This window comes from Rhineura floridana, chromosome 22, assembly GCF_030035675.1.
Source record: "Rhineura floridana isolate rRhiFlo1 chromosome 22, rRhiFlo1.hap2, whole genome shotgun sequence".
Classification (NCBI taxonomy): domain Eukaryota; kingdom Metazoa; phylum Chordata; class Lepidosauria; order Squamata; family Rhineuridae; genus Rhineura; species Rhineura floridana.
This window is the reverse complement of record NC_084501.1, coordinates 20,293,591-20,307,036: the sequence shown is the minus strand read 5'-3', so window position 1 is coordinate 20,307,036 and position 13,446 is coordinate 20,293,591. Positions and strand designations below refer to the sequence as shown.

The window sequence follows — 13,446 nt, the reverse complement described above, 5'->3', positions numbered from 1 at the left end:
ACAGCCACACCATGCCTTTTAATCTCGTGGCTTTCCCCGAGAATCCTAGGAACTGTAGTTTACCCCTCACGGAGCTACAATTCCCAGCACCCTTAGCCAGGTCCACCCTGGCACCTTCTGCATGCACGGCAAGGCGAGGCAAGGGTTAAGGGAGCCCTCCCCCCTCGCTCCCCCTCCGCCTCCCCTTCCCCCCCTCCTTCGGGGCAGTATGAATAGCGGTGCGGAGGCGCCCCGGCGACGCTGTCTGCTGCCCAGGACCGGCACTCGCACTCGCTCCCCGCCCGGCGCACCCAGGCTCTCGGAGCGCCATGGAGGTTTTACTGGGCAGCTCGCCGCGTCCCTTGGCCGAGGAGTCGCGCCAGATGTGGGACCTCAACAAGCGCCTGGAAGCCTACCTGGCCCGCGTGAAGCGCCTGGAGGAGGAGAACGAGGGGCTGAAGGGCCAGCTCCAGGAGCTGCGGCGGGCCGGGCCGGCGGCGGACGCGGGCACGGCGGGCTCCTGGCGGGCCGGCTGTGAGAAGGAAGTGGCCGCCCTGCGGGCCGCCCTGGGCCAGGCCTCCCGGGAGAAGTGCTCGGCGGAGCTGGCCTGCGACGCCCTGCGCGAGGAAGCGCGGCGGGCGGCGGGCCGGTGCCAGAAGGAGCGGGCGGCCCGCGAAGAGGCCCGGCGGCTTCTCGCGCGCGGCCGGCAGGAGCTGGAGGAGGAGCGGCGCGCTCAGCTGTGGCTGCGGGAGAAGGCCGCCCAGGTGGAGCGGGAGCTGGAGGCGCTGGCCCAGAGCCACCGCCAGGAGGCGGCCGGGCTGGTGCGGGAGGCGGCGGCGGCGGCCACCGGCTCCTCGGGGAATCTGGAGCGCGCCCGGGCCGGGCCGCCGCCGCTGCCGGGAACCTGCGCCTTCCCGCCGGTGGAGGTGGAGGACTACGCCCAGCGGCTGGCCGGCATCTGGCGGGGGGCGGTGGAGACCTACAAGGCGGAGGTCTGCCGGCTGGAGGCCGCCTTGGGCGAGGCCACGGAGGAGCTCTGGAAGGCCACCGACGGCACCCGCCAGAGCCGGCTCCGGCTGCAGCAGCTCGAGCAGGAGCTGTCCGGCCTGAAGGTCCGCAAGGAGGTCCTGGAGGAGAGCCTCGCCCAGCAGTGGCAGCAGCAGCATGGCGAGGCCGGCGAGCTGCAGGTGGGCGGCGGCGGAGGGGCCGGACCGGGCGGGCGGGCGGGCGCTCCCGGGCCCTCGACGCAGCGCCGCACCGGGGAGGCAGAGCGCCCCTTGCGCCCCCGGCAGACGAGGCGGAGCTGGACGCCGGCTCGTCCTGCTACGGAGGGATGCGCCCCCGCAGGAACGGGAGCGAGGGTTTGGGGCGGGGATCCGGGGGGTTCGGCTGCCTGGGGGCCAAAGAGGGCACAGCCAAGGCTGGGCCGCCGGAAGAGGGTTTGCCTCGGGGAGTGGCGCAGGCGGGGTGCCCCTGCGGGCTTCCTCCTTCTGATGGGGAGGCCGCGCCAAGCCATCCTGGCCAGGAGGTCTTGCTCGCTGCGCCTGCAGTGCTCACTTGGGGAGACTCGGAGGCATGTGCAGAGAGCGGGGCAGTGGCGGCCTCAAGGGACGGCCTGCTCGCTTGCATGAAACAGCCGCAGATCAACCACCACAGAGGGAACCGCCGGGGTCACCTGGCTCTGCCCCGGATGCAAGACGTGTGATGGAGATGGTCACCCACACAGTTGGTGGCAAACTGTTGAGAGTTTTTTGGGGGGGAGGAATATGTGGCTGCAGCTAAGTCCTCTGTGGATGAGCTCCGGCAGCCTTGTGGAGGAAGGTGCCAGGCCACTGGCCCCGGGCGAGTGGTGTGGGTCCTTCCCACCCCAGCCTGTGGCTTGACTCGCTTTCCCAAGTCGCCTGGAGGCCCTTGCTGGCCCCAGTTCCTCTCTGCTTGCACCCTCTGGCCCTTGCATGGGAAGCGGCTGAGGCGCATGTGCCTGTCTTCAGGCAGGGAGGGGGGTCAGCCTAGTCAAGCCCAAAGGCGCATTTCCCAACCACATCTTGACGGGTTTCTTTTAAATCTTTTGCATCAAGCACCTATTTTCAGGTGTGAAGTCACACACACACACACACACACACTTTTGTTTCATCCTTAGCACTATATTAGAGCTGGCCCCGATCCACCACCTGTAGTGCCACTTCCTGGGGGAGGGCGGCCATGCTATGCTCTAAGCCAAGCAGGCCATTCTGCGCCTCCTGGGGTGGTTTGCACACAGTTCTGCAATTTGCACCCATGGTGACAGTGAAGGTAGCATAACGTTTCAGGTGCGCTGGATTTTTTTCAGTATGTGAGAGGAGGTTTGGGGCAAGGAGGAGTGGGGGATGGCAGAGGACTGGTATGGTGACCGCTGGGGACAGAGGCATTTGGGTTGTTCAGGTGCAGGATTGCAAAGGGAAGCAGTCAGCCACACATAAGACACACGCTGGAGAAAGAGAGAAAGAGATTGTTTTGGAGACTGCTGCTTACTCACCATACATCTAAGCCTCATGGCTTCCCCCAAGGAATCCTGGGAATTGTAGCTCTGTGGGGGGTAAACTACAGTTCCCAAGCCATGTGGGTTAAATGTGTGGTGTGGATGTGACCCAAGTGAGGCAGCATTCCAGCAGGCCACAAACGCCCTTTGAGGTGGAGCAGTCAAAGCTGTGGAGGGGCTGCACTGCAAGGTACGGCACCAGGGAGCCCCAAGTGCAGCTGCAGACAGCCAGGCCAGGCGAGGGAGAGGCTCTGGGTATGTGTGTGTGGCGGGGAGAGGTAGGTAGCAGATGCCGCTTTTCTCCCCTCAACGGTGTGTTTGGATGCCCGCCCTTGTCTGCCGCCCTCCTCTCCTCCTGGAGGGGAACTGAGTTGCACGGAGGCAGCAAGGAGACAAAGTGCCTTCCGGCCTACTTGCGTTCTGGCACCGAGTGACAGCCTAATGACGAGTCACTTGCCACAAAAGCCTCTTTCCGTCCCTCCCAAGCAGTTGTCTCTGGGGCACTTTTATTTCTTCCTGGGCAAAGAAAGCCAGACACCTTCCTTGTCTCGTGCCCCCACCCACCCCGCCACCCTCCCCACGACAGAGCCACCTGCTGTCTGTTGCATGGGGCAAGCAAGGCTGAGGAAAGCTCAGGCGGCTCCGAGAGCCAAAGTTAAGACCTGAATGCTGTCAGGTGAGAGGTAATCATATGTCTAGTATGGCAAAGGCTGAACATATGAGGTTCTAGTAAGCCCTTGTGGGAAGGAGTGTGGCTCAATGGTTAGAGCACTTGCTTTGCCTGCAGAAGCGCCTAGGTTCAATCTCCAGTGGCATCTCCAGGGAGGGCTGGGAATGTCCCTCTGTCTGACACTGACACTGTCAGTCAGTGTAGCCAATACTGAGCTAGATGGACCAATGGTCTGACTCAGGATAAGGCAGCTTTCTCCGTTCCTATCTAAATTATCCCATTGCTCAAAACTCTGAGGACTGGAATCTTGCCTTGTAATTAGACTAAAAGCTTTAGCTCAGTGGGAAATTATGTAGCTTTGTCTGTGAAGGCCTCAAGTTCAGTCCCCAGCATCTCTGGGTGGGGCTGGGACCTGGAGAGCTGCTGCCAGTCAGAGCAGGAAATACTGAGCTAGACAGAACAATAGTTTGACTCAGTATTAAGGAGCGTCCTGTGTCCTTGTGAAGAGAGTAAGGACGGAGTGTGGCAGCTCACTTACGCAACACCGTCTCAGCCTTCAATGAACCCTGTAGTGGGTGAGCAGCAGCACAAGGGGTTAGGACCCCCCACACTCACGGTGGTTTGGTTCCAAAGAAACCCTCTTGTGTGGAGGCCAATCCACATAAAAAGGGTGGGATGGGGTGTAGGGAAGGTGCAACATGTGGCTGGCCTGCTGTGTGCTCCCCCTCAGGGGAGGCAAGTTGACAGGCTTGGTGGACCAACCCTTAGTTAACTTTGCAAAGTAAAGTAGGCTTTCCTAAACCTGAGTCGCGACACAGCTGAGGTCTAAGGCCTTGCAAACCAGCCTTGCAGGGGGAAATGGGTGGTACAATAAAGCCAAGTGATAAAAGGTTTCATAAGTTTACAAATATGCCTGTGCCCCATTGTTGGGGGGGAGGGTCTGCTGCACCCAAACCCCTAAAGCAAGGAAGGCCTCCCTGCTGCCAGTGCCCATCAGGGTGGAAATAAAGATGAGGGCAACGACGCCAAGAGCAGCTGCTGTGGGCTCCCCCTTCCCAAGTGGCCTTTTGCAGCACATGAGGGAAGGGCCCACCTCTCCCCTGCCACGGCTCGTTCGTGGACCAAGGGAGCGGCAGAGTTGACCACTGGCTTTTCTCGCCCTTTGCCTTGACAGCTGGCCATCCAGTCCCTGGAGGAAGAGAAGCAGTCCCTGCGGGCCCACATCGCTCAGGTCCTGGAAGACCGGCAGCAGCTGATGCACCTGAAGATGCACCTCAGCCTGGAAGTGGCCACGTACAGGTGAGCGCACTGTGTCCCTCGGGGAGGGAGTTGCTCTGACTGATTCTGCATGGGGTGACACTCCTGCAAGACACCCACCCACCCACCTCCAACCTTTCTTTGCAGGACCCTTCTGGAGGCTGAGAGTACACGGCTGCAGATTCCAGCTACAGGCTTCCAGCTGGCCAACAGCCTCCGAGGTATGAAGCCAGGAGTGGAGAACACCCCGGGAGGGAGGAGGACTTGTGGGGCCATTTCCTCCCCCTCCCTGGTTTTTCCTTTTGTTTTGAGGAGATGTGAGGTGGTGTGGCTGCCTGCAGGATTTAAACATTTGCTCAGGCCAGTAGCCCAGCTAGGCCAGCCTCCTGTTCACACCGTGGCCAGCCAGAGGCCCATTATGGGAAGCAGGAAAGCCAGAGCCGAGTGCAAGAGCACTCTCCCTCCTGCAGTTCCCAGCCACTGGTATTTGGAAGCATGCTGCCTCCCGGCCGTGGAGGCAGAGCTGAGCCACCATGGCTAGTAGCCTTTGCTAGCCTTTTCCTCATCCATGAATTTGTCTAATCCTTTTTAAAAGCCACCCAACTTTGTGGCCTCACTGCCACTTGTGGGAGCAAATTCCATAGTTTAACTCTGTACTATATGAAGATTAAGTCCTTCCTTTTCCTCCCTGGTGGTTGCAAGCCCCATGTATTTATTTTAATTTCTGCACTATATTTCTCCATTGCCCTTCATCCATCAGGATCACAGGGCAGTTTACAAAATTCATATTAAAACAACAGTAAAATAATAATCTCCTATAAATCCAGTAAAATTAATATGATTTATCAACCAAGGTTCCTTTCTCTGGCAAACAGCCTTCACATCACATTGTGCTTCTTGGTCCTTCCTGCAGATGGGAAACTGGAGTCAAGTCATAGTGGCCTCCAAGGCTTGTCTCTCGACAGAGGGCACCTGGGCTCCCGAGATCACCGGCCAGGCCCCTCCACCACCTTCCTGATGGCAAACACAAAGCCTCAGCTGCCCAGGAACCAAAACGAGTCCTTCACAATGAACCACGTTTCCTCTGTGCTCCCCAAGAGTAGCAGCCCGGTAGCCAGGGAGTTCCAGAAGGCCAATAGCATCCTCCAGTCCCAGCCCACAAAAGGGTTTGATGCAGTGCTGCCTCCGAAGGATGCCCCAGTTTCCCTTGACTCTGCTGCCTTTAAGGAGGGCCCAGCCCAGCAAAGCAAGGTGGTATTGGCTACCCAAACTGAAACGATTTTCCAGGCGCTCTTGCATGAGTCGCCCCCGCCTTTCAACTCTGTTGTTCCTGCCATCTTGGAAGAATCCAACTCAGACACCGAGCAAAGATTCCAGACGAAAGGAGAAAGCAGCAGTGGGTGTGCGACTGAAGTGGAAGCAAGAGAGGGGGGAGGACTCGGTGAGCAGGAGGAGGAGGGAGATGGGAAGCAGCTCACCAAAGAACCACCAGGGGAGACCAGGCCCCAAAACGTGCCTTACCCCAGCCAGCTGGTCACAGAAGCTTTAGAGATTGCACTCAAAGAAGTCAATGGGGGAGACGTCCACCTCGAAACCAGCTTGCTCAATGTGGATGAATCCCAAAACAGCCTTCCTTCCGATGGCTCTCCCCCCATGGAAGAGGAAAGTGAAACAGCTCCTCCTCTAAGCGACAAATTGTTTGAGGAAGCCGCAGAGGAAGTGCACAAAGAGCAAGTGAGAAGCACTCAGCCAGTGACAGACCAAGGCTTTGAAGACTCTGCGGAGGTGAATGGTGGCCACGAGGCCTGGGCTCAGGGTCACGAAGAAGAGGCAGAGGTTTGGGTGCCTCAGGATGTGAAGCCCACCACTCTGCAAGAAACAGAATTGCTTGAGAAAGAGAGGGAGGCCGGGGAAATTGCAGGCGGCATTCCAGCCACTGGGGGAATCGAGAGCTACAGAGAAGCAAGACCTCTCAAAGAGAATGAGGATGAGGGCGACAAGGAGCCACCAACGTTATGGCACATGGAGCAGAGGGGCCATGACTCAGAGGAGGCCTCTGCATGCACAGAAGCAGCCTGTCCCCTGGGCAAAGACATGCCTGCCGTTGGGAGGGAGGGCTGGGATCCTGGCACCAGCCATCACGATGACCATGCAGCTGCCACAGGAGGGGATGTGGAAGAGGCAGGGGGAGGGGGAGAAGACCTGAAGGCGGTGCGCACCGAAGCCCTGCACCTGTCAGAGGACGAGGAAAGGAGGGACCTGTGGAGCCCTTCCAGGGAGAATGAAGATGAAGTCTTGCAGCAGGCAGAGGTGCTGGGAAATGAGAGTCTGCAGGCAGAAGGGCTTGCCTCTGAAAATGCACCACCAATAACCCATGACACTTTGCCTGCAGAAAGTTGCCAAGAGCGCCTCTTTCTTCAGGTTGAGCAGGAACAGCTTCAGGTGCCAGAAGGCCTGTTTGACCAGACAGAGTCTGCCTTGCTGGAGGAAGAAGTGAAGGAGGTGATCCTGGAACCAGAGGCCTTCAGGGCGGAAGAGGCCATCTCAGCAGAAGGAAAGTCAGTAAGGGAGGAAGCAGGCAACTTGGCAGATGAGCCCAGGATGGTGGAAAGCAGGGATGCCAAGAGAAGCAATGGAGGGGAGGCAGGAGAGGATGTTTTTGGACCCACAGCTCTCCCCGAAGGAGAGAATGGTTTAAGGAATAAAGACACAACAGAGAAGGAAGGGGTCTCCGAGGTGGAGACGGTGGGCTCCCAAGAGGGCCCCTGCGAGGCAGATGCTGCCTTGCAATATGAAGATGTTCTGGGGCAAGAGGACTCTAGAGGAGGAGCTACAGAAGTGGTGGGAGCAACATCTGAGGAACAACAGCTGACAGAGAAGAAGGTGGATGGAGGAGGAGGAGGAGGAGAAGCAGAGGAGATCCCAGTGGCTACTCCTGAGGCTAATGGGGTCATTCTGAAAGGGGATTTGGCGATGGGCCCAAAAGCAACAGAAGCCAACAGTGAGGAGATAGCAGGCATTTCACAGGTAGGAGAAATGGCCAGCCACGTCGATACAAATAACTTGCAGGGTGAAGAGAGCCCTCAGGGGTCCCCTACAGCCAAACAGTTTGAGGATGATGCACAGACAGCAGCAGATGAGCAAATTGTTGCTGGAATGGAAGATGTTCTCCAAAGCCAGCAGGTAACACACCTTGGAGAGAGCCTGGCCCATGGTGACGTTGACAAAGAGTTGGAGTCTTCCCCCGACGTGCAGAGTGGCAACAACCAGGGCAATGCTGGCTACTGTCAGTCACAAAGTGAGTATTTGGGTTCTGAGGATTCCCTCGAGTCTTTAGACACCTCCCCAAATGCCAGCTGTGAAAACAACAGCATTGAGAAGGCCCTGGAAACCAGCAAGCAAATTCTGCTGGAGGAAACATTGCCAGATCACACACCCTTGCATATGTATGATGGGCAGATAACCGCTGCCTCTGGGGGGTCCCAGCAAACATTTCCAGAGAGCCGAGAAACTGCAGACTTGCCTCTTTTGACCAAAGACAGTTCTGCCTCATTAGAGGATATGGAGCAACCCACAGCGGAGGAAGGGGGTCTGAGCAGCTCCCTAACAGAAGAGGAAGAAGAGGGTGCAGAAGAGGGAAGAGGGTGCAGCACAGAGATTGCCCCCGGCCAAGACTCAGAGGAGACCCCAGTGGCAAAAGATTTAGAGGACACTATGACGGAAACGTCAGATCTCGTCAGAGATTATGAAAGCCTGCATGCATCAGGCCTTGGGGTGCCAAGGGAGGACGTGGATACTGCAAAGGCTCTTGTGCAGTCTGATGTGAGATCTGGCAACAGGCCCACTGGGGAGACCTCCCAGCAAGGAGGTGTTGTGGAGGAAGAGCATGAATTTATAGGGCGGCTCCACACGGAAGAACTTGGCACAGATTTTGCTTCCGGCCCAGAAAAGGACAGTGTTTTCCAAGCAGATCAGTTTGATCCCAGCAACACTGAGGAAAGTGCCTTTGTGGAAGAGGATGGCCCATGGGAACTTGGCGACCAAGAAAATGTAGACCCTGAATTCACTCATAAGGTTTCTCCTTTGACCAGCGTTGCTGACTTGGGAGAAATTGTCTTGGAAGGAGAGGTGTCTCCAGATGCCCAGGGAGGCCTTGCAGAGGCTGACATTTTGGCGTACTGTGAGGATGAAAGTTCCCCATATGCCCATCAAATCTCTGACCTAGAAACCTGTGGAAGGGAGGAGCCCACCCCACAGGAAGACTTGGCTGAGGTTGACCCATGTGGAGAGGGTTTCCCAGATCTTTCGCCAGAGGCAGCTGTGAGTATTTCGACAGACAGCATGAAAGATGCTGATATCCTGGAAATTGTAGAACAAGCCCTGGAGTTTAACCAAGAGTTGATCAAGGCAGCTGAGCCGTGTGCTGTTGAGGCTGAACTGCTGGCAACAGGAGGAGAGGAACATCCTTCCCAAGGAGAAGAGAATCAATGTGTACCAGTTGCATTGTCTGATGTCGATGAATCCCAGAGTTCCACGGATGCTCCAGGAATCTCCTCCCCCAGTGCCAAAGACCCAAAAGGATCCAGTCACCTGTGGGTTGAAAGTAGTACAAATGGGCTACAGCAAGACCCTAGCATAGCAGATTTCACTGAGGAGATACTGAACGGCATTGGGATCCTCCAACCTGGCGATATGGAGTATGATGGTGGCAGCTCCGGTGAAGAATTCGTGAAGACAGTTACTATTGCCCAGCAGCTCCACAGAGAGGAGGTGGATGAACTCTCCACAGCAGAGGTGGCAAACCAGAGTACACCTCAAACACTGCCCTATGAAGAGACACCAAGAACTGAAGAAGTCAATTCTGAAGTTCATGAGAAGGCTTTGCTGGACTGCAGCAAAGGGTTGGAGGACCTGGATCCTAGCGAGACCATATTTGCTGACATAATGCAGACTGCTTGTGTGAAAGGGGGGAAAGATGCTGATCCTCGAGCAATTTCCATCCCACCACATTTTGGAGATGAAGTTCTCCGCCTGGAGAAGAGCCAACACCTGAAGCTCTGGCCAGAAGATGAGGAAGAACTGTGGTCTTCAGAAGACAACTGAAAAATATTGTATCATCCCAACAGCTAACTCTTGCTAGAGGCAAACAAGATCACTAGTGGACAATGGGGTCACTTTTTAAAAAACCTCCACCTTTCTTATTTTATTTTTCTAGATACCATCCTACCATTTAATTTTTTAAAACATAGGCAGTCAAACTGACAATCAAAACTTTGATTAGATAGGGTTTTTGTACCCCTTTTTCACTTTACAGTAGCAATTTTTAAATAGGACAACAGCATGTTTAAGTGAGCATTCAACTCCAGTGCCTTATAGGGGAGTAGTAAAGATAGCATGATAGCAGGGGGGGGGCTTTAATAATTTTAGGTCTTCATATTCCCCTTAAGTATGCCCATCTGTTTGGGAGAGCAAACAGTCAGAAGTCTCCGGATGCCTGTGAGGAAAATCTGTCAATTAGTGCTGACCCAATTTCCTTTATGTTAACACCCAGGGCATGGTACACGGGCACCCTAAATCTCTGAACTCTCAGTCTACCCTAAGTTACATTGCAAAATAATAATAATAATAATAATACATCCCATTTTTAATATTTTGTGGCTGACACAGCAATTTTTAAGGCTGCTGCAGAAGACCTATCCCCATGGATCAAGGACTGCATAATTTGTTTTCCTTTTGCTCCTGTAGCCTAAACAATACACAGTTGTGCACAGATTGTCATTATCCTGGATTAATAGGAACACAAAAAATGATGGCAGCTACAGATATATCCGGGTCTGTAGTGGGGCATAGCCTTGCAGCAGAGGCAAAAGAGAGTCTGTGTGTCCCCATTTCCCTAATTGCAGCCATTTCTTCAAGTCCCATAACAGTTAAAGGAGGTGCTGATATTGACTAGACCAGCTAAGGAGTGGTTTCGGGTCTAGTCAATTTCATGCCTGAAGGAAAAGCAGGTATGCCAGCCCCACAGGTTGGCTGTTTCTTCAGGGAGCACAAAAGGGATAGATCTGAACAGGGAGTTATTGGGATTTGGTCTCAGAGTGACTCTGGAGGAAGTCTGATGAAAGACCACAGCAACAATGTGAATTAATGAGTTTACTTTCCTTATATCTCCCTCTTAGCCTACTCTTCCTGCGATTTTTCAGACCTCATAATCCACTACTTGTGTGTCTGTGTGTATGTGTGTGTGTGTGCATGTGACCACATGCATTTTTACTATAACAACAACATTGTGTAGCCCCCGCACAACAATTCCAGGGGTTTTGTGTGTTTTGTTTTTAAGAGAGGGGGGGAAAGATGTTTAAATGCCTGGTACGCTGCTCCTAAATATTTCTGCTGGTGTACCTGTTGGGAAAGTGAGTTGAAATGTCTGTCCTCGTGGCTTAGGACTTGACCCTCACTGCAAGTGCTGGGAAGACAGCCCACTGACCGGCAGGTTTCCCTGCTGAAGCTCCTGGGGACAGTGGGAACGAGGACTGCAGGGAGGAAGCCAGGGGAGACCTCACAGCTGCCAAGTGGCATCCCGTGACACTCTGAGAAGTGCCTTCTGCATGCCACATGAGTCAAGGGCTGGCTGATCTGTAACAAAAGCCTTTAGCAACTGCAGAGGCTCTTTCTCTCCCTGAGGTAGAGATACCTGCAGCACGCTGTCCAAGCGCCTGCTCTCCATGCTGAAGGCCCCAGGTTCAATTCCTGAAGGCATCTTTAGGTAGGGCTGGGAGAGACCCCTCCCTGAAACCCATGAGAGCGGCTGCCAATCAGTGCAGGCAATGCGGACAGTCCATCTGAGCTAGAGGAGCCAAGGGTCTGAGTGTAAGGCGGCTTCCTGTCTCCTGGCATCCCTGCCGTCTGACATGATGCTGCGCTGGGATCCAATGGTTTATGAGGCTGGGGTGGACCGCAGGACCGAGGGATGGGCAGAGGACAGAGCTGGCCGAAGGCATCCAGCTCTGCCATGCGAGCAGAGAGAGGCGCACCCACCATCCTCAGTGGCATTGCAAAAGATCCTGGGAAGCTCCTCTCGGGTCAAATGGTGCTTCTTTCTTGGTGCCCCTCCAAAGACTGGTGCCAGACAAACCACCGTGGTTGGTGATCTGGCCCAAAAGAGAGGCTTCAAATGGGGGAAGTCAAATTCCTCAGCTGGTTTGTCTCCACTACCATTAGGGAGGGCCTTCCCCAACCAGGTGCCTTCCAGATGTTGCTGGACAGACTACAACTATCACCATCATCATTGTCGTCGCTGAGCACTGGCTGTCCTAGCTGCTCAGGGCAACTGGTAGTCCAGTAACATCTGTAGTGCACCAGGTTGGCTGTAGTGCAGCCACTTTGGGGCTCTATTTGCCATATGGGCATAGGGCTCAGTTTTCCTGTGCATAGTTGGCGGAGCTCTTTTTCCACCTGTGAAAGGAAGGAGGAAATAACTGTTCATAAGAAGCATTTTGTGGCTGCAAGAAGAAACTTTGGTGCGAATTCAACATCTAAGAAACAAATCTGCAGCACTCTGGCCCCTTAATTTCAAATGCGAGGACCCATAGGCAGGCCTTATGATGGAGAGTTTTGTCTTCTAACTGCAAGAAGCCAGCGTTGAAATGTGGCTTTTCAGTTGCAAAAATCTAGGCTGAGGACTGGAAACAAAATGGAACTTGGGGCTTTGGGCAGCCAAATGTGGGTTTTGCTGCAAATATGGCAAATGTCTCCCAAGTGCAGATTTTATTGTGGTCTTTAGACCCTACTTTGAGGTTTGCGACAGGGGTGTTTGCCATAGAACAGAGAAGGCAGAGTCACCCAAATGGCAGGTGGTAGCTGGGGGGTGGGGTTGGTTGGTTTGAAAGCTGCAAGTTGTTGTGAAAGGATAACAGGTGGAGGGTTTCATTGTTTTCCTGAACTTGATGTGTGGGACTTTAAAACTCTGCCGCAGTGCCTCCTGCCACAGTAGGATGAACCACCTGATGCCTGCAACTGTTTCTCTTTTATAAGCTAATAAAAGCCATTCACTTCCCACCACGTACAAACTCGCAGTGTCTTGTTTTAAAACTGGACTTTTAAAAGTAATGTTTTACTTGAAAAGCATTATATCTTGATGTGGATTTTCTTTGGGTGGATAAAAGTGTGTGTGTGTGTGAAAGAGAGAGAGAGAGAGAGAGAGAGAGAGAGAGAGAGAGAAGCACATTAGACCCAAAGAATGGTCAAGAATGCCAGTCTGCATTTTCAAAACTTTCATGTACGATGAGTGGGGAACATCGGTGGCCCTCCAGATATTGCTGAACTACACTTCCCATCATCCCTTGCCATTGCCCATGCAGGCTGCTGAGAGCTGGAGGCTGCACCATCTGGAGAGCCACAGGTGTTCCCCATTCCTGCTGTAAAAAGTGCCTCCCCTCCCCAAACTTTTCAGTTTCTGGACTTTCACACAACATAACAAGGTCAGACCAAAAGCCTGTCTCCTTCAGCAGTCCTCACAGTGGCCAGCCAGATGACCCCGTGGAAAGCCAGCAAGGGGAGCCTGAGCGCAGCAATTGCCCAACTTCTTGCCCCGCCTCTCTGGTATTCAGACAGATGCCTGGAGATAGCACCTAGCCATCAGGACTAGTAGTAGCCACTGGTAGCCTTTTCCTCCTCCATGAATTTGTCTGATCTACTTTTAAAGCCATCCAGGGTGCTGACTGCCACTATGTCTTCGGGGAGCACATTCCACAGTTTTAACTACACTGTACTCTGTGCGAAGACAGAAGAACTTCCTTTTGTCTGAATCTTCCATATTCATCTTCACTGGATGACTCGACTGCATTGCACATTTTGTTTTCCTACATTTATCTCCCGCCTTTTCTTCCATCATGGAACTCAAGGTAGCACACATGTGGATCACAGTGCAGCAGGTCACCCATCCATAGCACTTCCCGGACACAAACCCGCTTGGCCTCAGTACCGTGGCGGCTTCATGTGCCTTCAGACCACACACCCCCTGGGA

General features: G+C 54.3%; 1 protein-coding gene across 1 annotated transcript; it reads left to right on the top strand.

The window, feature by feature from the left end:
- The first annotated feature begins 227 nt into the window (after window positions 1–227).
- On the top strand, window positions 228–12,490 carry NES (nestin). Its single transcript, XM_061605990.1, has 4 exons — window positions 228–1,166; window positions 4,342–4,466; window positions 4,572–4,645; window positions 5,338–12,490. Exons 1-4 carry the CDS (start codon window positions 309–311, stop codon window positions 9,525–9,527), a joined length of 5,247 nt encoding a protein of 1,748 aa, XP_061461974.1. The 5' UTR covers window positions 228–308; the 3' UTR covers window positions 9,528–12,490.
- The last annotated feature ends 956 nt before the right edge of the window (window positions 12,491–13,446 follow it).